At 28.8% G+C, this 13,125-nt stretch overlaps 1 protein-coding gene across 1 annotated transcript; it reads right to left on the bottom strand.

The window, feature by feature from the left end:
- On the bottom strand, positions 4,473-13,125 carry LOC109718502 (uncharacterized protein At1g04910-like). The gene is made up of 8 exons (XM_020244755.1): positions 12,796-13,125; positions 6,236-6,308; positions 6,074-6,144; positions 5,906-5,994; positions 5,674-5,806; positions 5,362-5,594; positions 4,802-5,278; positions 4,473-4,695 (listed from the first exon to the last, which is right to left on the bottom strand). Exons 1-8 carry the CDS (start codon positions 13,123-13,125, stop codon positions 4,473-4,475), a joined length of 1,629 nt encoding a protein of 542 aa, XP_020100344.1.

Below are 13,125 nucleotides of genomic sequence, written 5' to 3'. Positions count from 1 at the left end.
TTTATTATAAAATTTTAAGAATCGGTCTATTGTGAAATTCTATACAGTATAGGTCTAGTTGCAAATTCCTTAGTAAGAAGGACTTTACTGTAAAATCACATGTGAGAAGGATAAATTACTAAAATATCAGAAGATGTAGAATAGGAGAAGGCCTTTTAGCCTACAGCCTGAGAAATTCGTCCCTAGTACAAGTGGCAAAAGGTTTAGTAGTTGGTACTCGAAATTCTATGTTTGAATCCTAGTTGATTCATATTTCAAACTAAGTTTCTTTTTAAATGAAATAAGCGAATTGGCTAGCATACTACCTATCGCTCTAAAAAAAAAAAAAAACCTTCTAATAACAAATTTTATGTACCACCTTCCTATTTTATGTACTTAACATTAAATAATAGAACAGGCTACTTTTGTACATTATTCAAAATTCAAAAATTATTAATTTTATTTTAAAAGATTTGGACTAAAATAGAGTTTTGATACAACTTAGAAAAAGCTCCACCTTTTGTAGGAGCACCATATGGGAAAATTTCTATGTAAATCCCACCAAGAAAAATAATAATCTTAGTTTAAAGAAGAAAACTTGTACATCTATACAAAACTATTAATTCCCGTGGCTTCTATCCAACGTGGCAGAATTCTGATGAATTTGGACCCACCTAGCTACCAGTGTTATTATCACCTCCTCTATTCTTTCTATTGAATATTAGGCCCACCTCTACCAAATACTTCCTTTCATGTATTCGATTTATCTCCTAGTATTGTCTCTTCACCTTCTCATTTACCTTCTTATTTAATAGACTAATCCTTTCATCTTCATTTACCTTTCTATTTAATCAAAAAATCTCCTCACCTTCCCATTTAATAAAGTAATAGCATTTATCTTTTCATTTAATAGAGTAATCTACTTACTTTTTCATTTAATAGAGTAATAGTGGAGAAAACGAGAATGCCATGCTTTTAATTAGGCATCCTTCCAATTTAGCTTATTCTTTCCCAAAGTTTAAAACGTGTAGCGTTTGTTCTCCTAATGCCATGGGCATAATCGATGGAGCCATTCGACCGCTCTCCATTATATCATACACATCGTCGATAAGGCCCGCGATGGCATCGGTGTTGTCGACTTTTATCCCTCACCAAATCTCTCTCTATCTAGAGGAATATATATATATATATATATATATATATATATATATAGAGAGAGAGAGAGAGAGAGAGAGAGAGANCTAGTGCAAAGCGTATGGCAGAGGGTGAACTTGTGCTTCATGAACAATATATATATGGTCAGGGGTGGCAAAATACAACCTCACCTGCTTGACTTGTCCATCCTGGAATCATTTATTTTAAAAAGATATATGAAAGTGTCTCTATAATTATGATATTCTCATTTTGAATATGCAAAATTTGAATTTAAGTTTTAACTAAATACTTATTTTTTAAAAAGAAATTGGCATAAAATAAGGTCAAGGTTCGCCCTTGATTTTAGTTTTAGTTTCAATCGGCTTTTGAATGAAAATTTGATTAATATTAAGCAATTTTGAATTGTGTCAAACTTAGATCAAAGGAAAAAAAAAAAAAAAAAAAAAAAATCAATTCAAGCCAAACTGAACGTAGGACGTCACGGTAAAATTCACTATATTTGGTCTCGCAATTTCAAGAGTGAGAAAAACCTCGTAGCAAAATTCCTTTATAAATTTTCCGAGGAAAAGTATTAATTCAAATGGGGGAATATTTGTAGTGTTGAAACTCGAAAGGATTTTATTATAAAATTTTAAGAATCGGTCTATTGTGAAATTCTATACAGTATAGGTCTAGTTGCAAATTCCTTAGTAAGAAGGACTTGACTGTAAAATCACATGTGAGAAGGATAACTTACTAAAATATCAGAAGATGTAGAATAGGAGAAGGCCTTTTAGCCTACAGCCTGAGAAATTCGTCCCTAGTGCAGGTGGCAAAAGATTTAGTAGTTGGTACTCGAGATCCCATGTTTGAATCCTAGTTGATTCATATTTCAAACTAAGTTTCTTTTTAAATGAAATAAACAAAACGGATAGCAAACTACCTATCTCTCTAAAAAAAAAAAAAAAAATTTCTAATGACAAATTTTATGTACCACCTTCCTATTTTATGTACTTAACATCAAATAATAGAACAGGCTACTTTAGTACATTATTCAAAATTCAAAAATTATTAATTTTATTTTAAAAGATTTGGACTAAAATAGAGTTTTGATACAACTTAGAAAAGCTCCACCTTTTGTAGGAGCACCATATGGGAAAATTTCTATGTAAATCCCACCAAGAAAAATAATAATCTTAGTTTAAAGAAGAAAACTTGTACATCTATACATCTATACAAAACTATTTAATTCCCGTGACTTCTATCCGACGTGGCAGAATTCCGGTGAATTTGGACCCACCTAGCTACCGGTGTTATTATCACATTCTCTATTCTTTCTATTGAATATTAGACCCACCTCTACCAAATACTTCCTTTCATGTATTCGATTTATCTCCTAGTGTCGTCTCTTCACCTTTTCATTTACCTTATTATTTAATAGACTAATCCTTTCATCTTCTATTTACCTTTCCATTTAATCAAAAAATCTCCTCACCTTCCCATTTAATAAAGTAATAACATTTATCTTTCCATTAAATAGAGTAATCTACTCACTTTTTCATTTAATAGAGTAATAATGGAGAAAACGAGAATGCCATGCTTTTAATCATGCATCCTTCCAATTTACCTTATTCTTTCCCAAAGTCTAAAACGTGTAGCATTTGCTCTCCTAATGCCATGGGCATAATCGATGGAGCCATTCGACCATGCTCCATTACATCATACACATCGTCGATAAAGCCGGCGATGGCATCGGTGTTGTCAACTTATATATATATATATATATATATATAAAAGTACAATAAAAGTTATTGTTTATTATATTCTTCATATGCGAATCTTTTTAGTGAGATAATTATAAAAATGCTTTAAGCAATTGTGGCATGATGTTTAATTTTTTTTTCTTAGTTTACTTTCTTGGCATTCGTTTTTTCTATTCATATTATTTGTCCATTTAAATCATGTATATTAAAATTATTTTTAAATATAATTTTCTATATTAATTATTATAGTCAGTATTGATTTATTGATATTTTATTCTTTATTAATATTTTATTTTTAATTATATTGATATTTTATTATTTATTAATTTTAATTTTAGCAGTATTCATCTGCCGCAAAGCGCGGGTGATATACTTCACTAGTTTCACATTGATAAGGGATAAAAATCAATATTTTCATAATCGGATTGAACAAAAAATAGCTGGCCATTAGTTGAATCAGTAAAATTAGCATAAAGTACTAAAGATTTAATAATTATTATTTTTAAATTATATTTATATAAAAAAAATATACGTATGTTATTATTCTAGTTTATACTTAATTATAAAATACTGATATTTAGATAAAATTAGGTAGATATAAGTTTTTAAATTTAATAGATAATAAAATCAGGAAAGTTGATTTTAAGCCGTTGGATTTTAATATGACTTTGTTAGAGTTTGTTGGAGAGGAGTACAAATAATTACGACATATAAAAAAAATTAATTAACTTCTTATTTACAAGTCTTCTTGCTGAATGCTTTACTAAGACGACTCTAATATAATGACCTTAATTCTCGTGTGCCACAGCCTACATATATAGGCTTTAGATTAAAATTTATTTAGAATATAAATTCTAATCTAACTCCAATTCTAATAGATATAACTGACAAAGATAAATTTAAATTACTAATATGGCTACATTTAAACTTATCAAAAATATTAGATTATTTACTAACATCCTGTCAACAAATTTGTAAATATATTAGCAAGTTGCCGCATATGGAACTCTCAACAATAAAAAAGAATCGTACTTGATTATAACAACTATCTACAAAATATAATCGCAATAATAAAAAAAAAATCATACTAGATTATAACAACTATCTACCAAATATGATCCTATTGAGCTTTGCCCTATTAGCATCCAAACTTCTATTCAACTCTCATTTTAACTTTTAAATTTGACAATGTCAAACTTCTATTGAACTATTCATCAGTCTCGTAGCATCATATATTTGAATTACAACAATCACTCATAAAGTTGTAAGTTAGGTTTTGATTGGTCTCAATAGCATCACATATTTGAATTAAAAGAATCGTCCATAAAATTGTAACCCTTTCAAAAAAGCATTGCATAGTTGTGGAAAATGTTGAGATGAACTGAGCGCCAATAAATTTGTGATATGCAACAAGCATTTGCAGTGTATTATCCTTTAATAAAAGTAATGAAAAGAATTCCCAAATTAAAAAGTTCAATGAGTTTAGGAATCGAATGCCAAACTAAAAAGTTCAAGAATCAACGTAAATCTCAATCAGACCAGAAATTCTAGTACTTGTATTGTAAGTAACCATACAAAACTATTGGCTAGCTTTTTCTAAAGGCTTCGCCTCGCCTCGCCTCCTCTCGTGTTGTTTGAGTATAGACATCCAGGTTGCGGATTAGAATAGAAGTACTCTTCAAATTTAGGTCCAGCTCCGGGTTTTCGTTCATAGGGACCTCCAAGTCTATTAGCATGTGACTTTCTTATCTTTTCTTCAAATTCGCTCCATTCAATAGTGAACGCATCCAGTTGATCTATCAATTCCACAATCCTTTTCCTAAGACATGATAGACAAAATCTCAAATTTCATACAAATAATAAATAAGCAAATTGTATATTTTTACCGCTAAAATATTACATTTTTATTATCGATAAGATAGTACCTATCAGGATTGATTGTCTTAAGGAATCCTTCAAATCTCCTGTGACCTTGGACTGCTCTTGCCATGTTGCCATCATGAGTATACACAAACACGTCACTACGAATAGCGACATAGTAATCGATTGCAGCTAATTTGTGTTGGTGCTTTTGGAAAGGCTCTATTTCCTCGCTTGTGGTTGTTGTGTAGTGTGTGTGAAGATTCGGATATGCTTTTCTTAGAGCATCCATGCTATTAGCCCCGTAGATCTCCCCTGCCGCAATGTAGATGTTGGTTGTGTTAGGATAACCCATAGCCTTTAGGAATAGGCTGATTTCACGTGGGGTCATCGGACAACGGCCAGCCAACCGCCTCTCTGTGCCATTGATACTTTTTTCTTTCCAACGAGGATTCGCATACCGCATCTCCTTTATCTCTTTCGCCTCCTCTAGTCCCAATTGATGATCACAACCAGTAAATGCCAGCATGTCCTTCTCATATCTGTAACAATGCAAACGTTCATTTATACATATATATTTCAACACCTTTTGTCATTACTTTAGCAAAAAGTCTTCCATAGATACCTTAGATGGAGAGTCATAAATGGTCTAGTAGTTCCATTTTTCAACTTATCAATTATGTTCATTGCTAACCCTTCGATTTGCAATGTGAACCGTAGCGCTTGATAGTTTGCACGGCACCGTAGTTTTTGAATTGCATGAGAAAGATTATTATTGGCGAGCCGAGTGTCCGTATGGGTGAAACTTACAACCCTATGTGCCTTGAATATTTTTGATAAATTCTTGTAATAAGAATCCTGTAAAAAGAAACAGACTCAAAATGTGTGTTGCACTTATTATGTAAGAAAAAAATAAAGCTGCTACTAAAATGCATACCAAAGACCAAGATCTAGGTGGCATTATATAAGGTGTAATATTTTGATATTTGGGTGGAAGGGACTCGACGATCATAATATCATCTCCGAGAACATCTATGAAGTGCTCAACATCAAATATATCTTGAAAGTTGCTGCAAAATTAAATCAATATATGCTCCAAATTTAGTAACTATCAAAAATTGTAAAGCATAACATTGTAAAGCATAACAGTTATGAGTTTGCCCTAGTACCTCGAGTCTTTCCAGAATGAAGTATTATCAATAGAAGGGATTACAAGCGTGACGTTCATTAGCTTTGCTATGGCAACCATATCGCTGATCTGCATTTATACATATAAAAGTAATTATTTACTACAAGTAATGAAAAGAAATATCGAAATTAGGTGCTCGAAATCTTACACCCAGTCGTATCTGATTCAGTCCACCATTAGCATACACAGAGAGATAACCTTTTGTGGCATTACTTATTCCTATATTAATGACATGGATTAATCGGTCAATCGTAAACGGAAAGGAAACATTCAATATGATGATGTGAAAGAACAATATACTATAACTCACTGATATCACTCTTCAACCGCTCGATACATGGAGTGTATCCTCCTCCATTTGGTTTTAACCAAATCTCAGGAATCTGAAGAAAAGACAGTAATAAAATTTAGATGGCATATAAAATAGTTACTAAGATATTATCACAATGTACATTTTTCGACTTGAATAGATTGAAGATTAACTGGATTACTTATCAAAAACTTTAGGGTAGTTTGAGTATTTGACTCTCTTATAAAATTTCTTTTAGAAAATAATTTGTGGATTACAAACTGATTTTTTTATCTTTATCTTGAAATGCAACTAATTAGTAAAAGTATATTTCAAACTAGGCATCATGCAGATCAAGAAACCACTTAGAAAAATATTGTTTAGATAATGCATATTAGAGTATATTTCACAAAGATTATCTTTACCCAAAAATTATACTCTTTTTCTAAATTGACTATTATGGTAGATTCTCAAATGACACCAATTGCCATTGTATAAATAGCACTAAAAGTTAAAAGTGAGCTTGGTAACAAAATGTGTTAGATATTCTTTTTCTTTAAATATTTTTATGATAACCTATAATTCATCTCTTTTAACTTTTTTTGCAAACACATTGGTTAAGATCAGAGATATAAAAGTAAATTTTTATTTTCATAACAAAATAAAATTATTACAAAATTTATAACCATCATATTTACCATGATTACCAACTAGTGATTCAGAAGAAAAATAAAATGTCTATTTTTGACACATTTACCATAACTATCACCGGTAATTCAGAATTTATATGCACATTCTCTATCACCGGTAATTCAGAATTTATATGCACATTCTCTCTTTTGCACATATAAGCAAATATTATAAGATTCCATATTTGTAAAGCATCAAAATAATGCTATTCAAAAGAATCTTTTTTTTCAAATAACCCTATAAAATTTCTTAATTGGAAAAATAATCCACTAAAAAATTTATTTGACCAAATAACAATCCTCTTGCTAAACCTCCTTCTAAATTTCCTACAAAAGCGGTATATTGTTCAACGTCTTTACAATTCACCACTATTAAATGGATTCACTACTTCTAAAATTATATGAATCACCACAGCAGCGCTTAAATTCAAATTTTTTAGATTCAAATTTTGAGTTAAAATTAAAATAATTTTAAAATAATAATTTGAAATTAGAATTTTGAACTTGAATTTAAAGACACATTTTTAAATTGAATTAGAAATTTGAATTAAAATTCAAATTTTGAATTTTGACTTTGAAATTGAAATTGAATTTTAATTTTGATCTTTGAATTTTGTATTCAAAACAAAGAATTTAAGTTTATAATTTATATTCAAAATTTGAATTCAAATAAGAATTTAAATTTCAATATGAAATCTTTGAATTCAAAATCTAAATGTGAATTTGAATTGATATTCCAAATCAAAATGTGACTTTGAACTTGAAATGTGAAATAGAATTTTGATTTTGACTTTTGACTTTTTATACAAAATAAAAATTTAAACTTATAATTTATATTCAAAATTTGAACTCAAAATCAAAATTTTAAGTTAAGGTTGAAATCTTTGAATTCAAAATCTAAATGTGAATTTGAATTGACATTCCAAACCAAAAGCTAACTTTGAATTTGATAGTGAATTCAAAATCTAAATTTAAATTTTAAATTTGATTTCTAATTTGAATTTATAATTTGAATTCGAAATTTGAATTACACTTCAAATTTGAATTCAAACTTAATATTAAAATTTAAATTTAAAATTTAAAATTTAAAATCTTAATGTGAATTTGAATTGATATTTCAAAACAAAATATGAATTTCAAACTGAAATTTGAATTTGAAAATAAATTTTGAATTTGAAATCCAAATTTAAATTTAAAATCAAATCCAAAGATTTGAATTTGATTTTTAAATTCGAACTTGATATTTGATTTCAAATCTAAAGTTAAATTTGAACTTCGAATTTATCTCGAAATTAGATCATAAAAAGGATAATCATTCACCACTTTCATAAGAAATTTAGAAGACAATAAATTGTTTATTGCCTTCTTGAAAATGGTGAACAAATTACTGATTTCATAGAAAATTTAGAAGGCGGTAAATTATTTATCGCCTTCTTGAAAAAGATAAACAATTCACCACTTTTGACATAATTATCCACTATGGCTCTAAGTTAATTTTATGTTACAAACATACAACACCACTACCAATTAATTTTTCAATATTTATATTGACGATGGAGAATAAATATCATCGTTATAGTAAAAATCAGTTTTAAATGACTAATCCAATTACATAATTCAAATTCTCTATATCCTAGCTCCATGACGCTACATCCTAGCTCCATGATGCTAGCTAAAGGCGTATTTGGTTGCCCGAAAGTAGGTGAAGGGGAAAAAATCACTTTTGCAAAAGTGACTTTTCAGTTCGATTCTTTGATGGGATATAAAGTGAAATATTGTAATAAGATAAAAATATAAATAAATAATTTATATTATCAATTATAAATTAAAAATTTATATTTATATTTACATTTATATCTAGAATTCAAAAGTATATTTCAAATTTTAAATTAAACTTAAATCTGTGTTGAATTTATAATTAAAATTTACTATATAAATTAAATTTACAATTTGAATTTAAATCTCATAACTAAACTTAATTAAATTTGAAAATAAAAGTTCAAAATAGAAATGCGAACATTTATTTAAATTTGAAATTGAATTTATAATTTGAATCATATTGTAATTTACTCTTTGATCTTAATGAATTCAAATATGTTTAAATCACAATTCAAATTGAACACTTGAATTCATAATTCGAATTCAAAGTTCAAACTAAAACTCGTTATTGAAATTAAATGTAAATAAAAAAAATTCAAATTTTGAATTTGAATTTTAACTTAAAAATTTAAAATTTGAATTTAAATTTCAGTCAATAATTTGAATTTATAGTTGAAACAATTTGAATTCAAAGTTTAAAGAAGTTCTTAGCTAAAAATAATTTAATTAAAATTTAAAATTTAAATCTAAATTCTAAAATTCAAATTAAAATAAATTAAAAATTAAAAATTAAATTCAAATATAAGGTTACAAATTTGAATTTAAAAGCTTTATGTTGAATTTGAATTTACAATAAAATCAGAATGTGATCATAATTTTAAATTTTAATTAAATTATTTTTAGCTAATTAAAATTTAATCAAGTATTTCGAATCTAACTTATGAATTTGAATTTAAATTAAATTTNCAAATATAAGGTTACAAATTTGAATTTAAAAGCTTTATGTTGAATTTGAATTTACAATAAAATCAGAATGTGATCATAATTTTAGTCCAAATTTAAAGTAAAAAATTAACTTTAAAAATAAATTTGAAGATTAAAATTAAGACCAAATATAATCTTTTAACTAAGCTTTTCACTTTCGGTGACTTCCGTATATTTTGAGCTAAAGTTTAAAAAGTGAGATTTAGTTATAACTCATTTTATCAGTTCATATTTTTATAAAATGATTTTTATATTCACTTTCGCTAACCAAACAACTAATAAAACGTCAATTTCTAAAAGTGTCATCTTCGGTACTTCATTTTTCATTTTCGATCAACCAAAGAGAACATACCCTAAGAGGAGAAGGACGGGTGTCCCCTCAGATAGTAATAGTTGCATATGACGTCCCATGGACACGCGCTCAACGAGCTCCGGAAAGAGCTCCTTCAACTTGAACTTGAACTTTTGAAATATTGAGTCTTTTTAGACTCTAAATTTTTCATTTAAATTTTTAGAGTTAACTATATTAAGTTTTTTATTAAATTTTATAGCTCAATTATTTATAAACATGCAATTAATTAATCTAATTTTAGTTATGAAAAACTAATTTAAGTTATCAAATTTAATAAAGTTATTATTTTAAAGTATCAAATTGTATTGAGAACCCGGCCCTAGCCCTCAACTATAAGGACATAAGGTGAAAATATACGGAGACAAAAACTGAAAAATGTATGGAGACACCCACAAGTGTAAGGCTTTTTGTTGTAGTTCCTTTCAATTTAAGGATTCTTTTGTAGTTAAAAATATATGAAAAACCCCGTAACTATAGGACATTTTGAAATTGATCCTCTTTAATAGTAGATACTCTTAAGGGAGTTGAAAAGAATACATGTTTGTCCCTTCAAATCAACCTACAAATAGTCTAAAAATATATAGATCAAATCTAAATTTGACAAAATACATCTATATAAAACACAATATTAAAAATAAAAATGCAATTGATACACTAAATTCAACAACAACGAATCATTCTAAGCACGGTTAATGTAGAAATTTAACAAAATCTGTTTCAGATTCGGATATAATTAATTATACCAACAAACATAATAATTTACCCAATTTAAACACTATACAGTAATTAAAAAGATTAAACATAGCAGATTCTAGTTATTATCATGCATGCTAAATTTCTAACCCCAGAAAAATTTTTAAAAAATTAGCAAACAAAGAAAATGCTATATATATATAATAACTCTCTAGCCAAACAAAGCTAACTGCAAAGAAATTAAACTCTATCATCCTCCTAATCCAAGGCTCCTTGTAACTCCCCGGCACATTTTCGTTGCATGCTTATATGTTTTCTTGTTCACACGCAAAAAAAAAAAAAAAAAAAAAAAAAAAAAAAAACGCGAGGTGAGAGGAGCCGAAAGTGTCGGAGTTGGCGAGAGTGGTTGAAAGGAAATTAAAGGCGTGTTTGGTTCGCTTTTTTTTTCACCCTGGAATTGAAATCGAAATGGGTGAATCCGTTTGTGAGTGTTTGGTATGGCGGATTCCATTCCAATTTCATTCCCGAATGGAATGGAATCCCCAATCACCTCTTTTTTCAATTGGCCTAGAAGGCGGGATTGGAAGTTGAATCTGGACGAAATTGATATTTATTCAAATTAAGGGCTTGTTTGGTTTAAGGATGGAATTGGAAATGGATAATGAATGAAAAATGAATTGGAATGGTAATTTGAAATGGCCCACTTCCCCAAGACGTTTGGTTTATTGTGGATTGGAAATTGGAATAAGTTATTCACATTTCATTGTTTGGTTCGCATAAACTAAAAAAATTATAAGATAACATAATACTAATTTTACTCTCAAAATATAAATTTATATTATTTAAAATTTATGAAAAATATAATACTATTCTTAATAAGTTTTTCAAAGAAAATATCAAATTTATTTTTAAAAACTTTTATTGATGTGGATTTGGTATAGGTTTTGAGAGAATGATAGGTTGTTTTTTTTTTTTTTTTGATAAGAAAGGGGTGAAGAGAAAGAGAGTAAGATGGTCACATGGGCTTGAGAAACTTAGTGGGCTTCCGGAATGAAATCTCAATCCGGCTAGGAAGACCGGAATCAAGTTGAAGGCTAATGGATCATTCTCATTCTAGTCCGGAATAGGAATTTCAAACGCGATTCATGCGAACCAAACAAAATTAACCGGACTTGATCAAACCAATTCCCATTCCATACCCAAAATAGATGAACCAAACAAGCCCTAAATTTATTTTTCAACTTTTTTAATAAAATATGAGTTAAAATTTAAAATTAAAATATATAATTTTAAATTTTAATTTGAACTAAAACAAAATTAAATTTAATCAAGTATTTCGAATCTAACTTATAAATTTGAATTAAATTAAATTTTAATTAATATAAAGTTTTATTCAAATTTTATTTCAAACTTAAATTAAATTAAGGATTCAAATTAAAATTTAATTGTAATTTTAAGTTTGAATTTGAATAAATCAAAATTTAGTTTCATAATTTGAATTATCCACTCAACTTCAAAGTTTAATTTTTTTAAAAAAAATAGATTTAAAAATTTTGACAATTATTTTAAAATTTTGATGTAAATTTTTTAATATTTAATTTTTAATTTAAATTTAAATTAATATATTATAAAGATAATATTAGTATATTAATTTGATTACGTTTTTTATGTCCACCTGAACCAAACACCGGCAATGGGAATGGTTTATTCTGATTCCGATTCAGGTGATGAACCAAACAGAATTAGGTATTGAGTCATTCCGATTCCGATTCCAGTTTATTTTGATTCCGATTCCGATTCCGACTCCGACTCCGAACCAAACACGCCCTAAGGGTTGGAGAAATAAATTTAATAGTAAAAAAAAACCTTAGGGGGCCTTTTGTTATTTCCGTGCATTAATATTCTGCGCCGTCAAACCCTAACACTTCAGATTTTATATATAAACTAATTAAAAGTAATGTTTATATATTGTATACGTAAATATATGAAAAAGAATGATGATCACGTAGAACAAGCAAAAACAGAAAATTTTCGTACGTGAGATCCTAACGTCGGAAAAAATTGACTAGTTCAATTAGTGGCCGACGCTTAATTATTAACTGCGTCTATATTGAATACATTATGTAGTAACAAATTTAATTAATTTAACTGATCCAGATTAATTCAAGTACTACTATATCAATACATACATGCACGTAGAATAATATAACACAAATACGAAAACAGAAGAATCAAAAGGAGATTGAGATTAAAATGTGGCTCACCGCAGGTGGCTCTTCGCGTTTGGTCGGCGACCACGCCAGCGTTTCGTTCCTCCAACTCAGCACATCGGCTGCACCGTCGGCGGCCGACATGAGCATGAGATCGTTCTGCTTCTCGAAGCCTTTGGAACTCCAAAAGACAGTTGCGGAAACGAGCAGAAGGAGAAGCACAATCAGTAGGCGGCATCCGACCAGCCGCTTCCGAAAAATGCCGCCGACTCGACGCAAGAAGCGCGAGGCCTGGCCCGGCTCCGACTTGCGCGCGTCGTCATCATTGGCGTTGTAGTCAATGCTGATTGATATCGCCTTACCGACGTCCACGGGATCCGGCAT

This window comes from Ananas comosus, linkage group 12, assembly GCF_001540865.1.
Source record: "Ananas comosus cultivar F153 linkage group 12, ASM154086v1, whole genome shotgun sequence".
NCBI lineage: Eukaryota > Viridiplantae > Streptophyta > Magnoliopsida > Poales > Bromeliaceae > Ananas > Ananas comosus.
This window is presented reverse-complemented; position numbering and strand designations above follow the sequence as displayed.

What these genes read in the sequence shown, in the direction of transcription:
- LOC109718502 (XM_020244755.1), bottom strand. Translation starts at nt 13,125, where the DNA reads ATGCCGGATCCCGTGGACGTCGGTAAGGCGATATCAATCAGCATTGAC. An exon ending in CACCTAGATCTTGGTCTTTG is followed by an intron (nt 5,595 to 5,673) that starts GTATGCATTTTA and finishes TTCTTTTTACAG; the next exon opens with GATTCTTATTACAAGAATTT. An exon ending in AAGACAATCAATCCTGATAG is followed by an intron (nt 4,696 to 4,801) that starts GTACTATCTTAT and finishes ATCATGTCTTAG; the next exon opens with GAAAAGGATTGTGGAATTGA.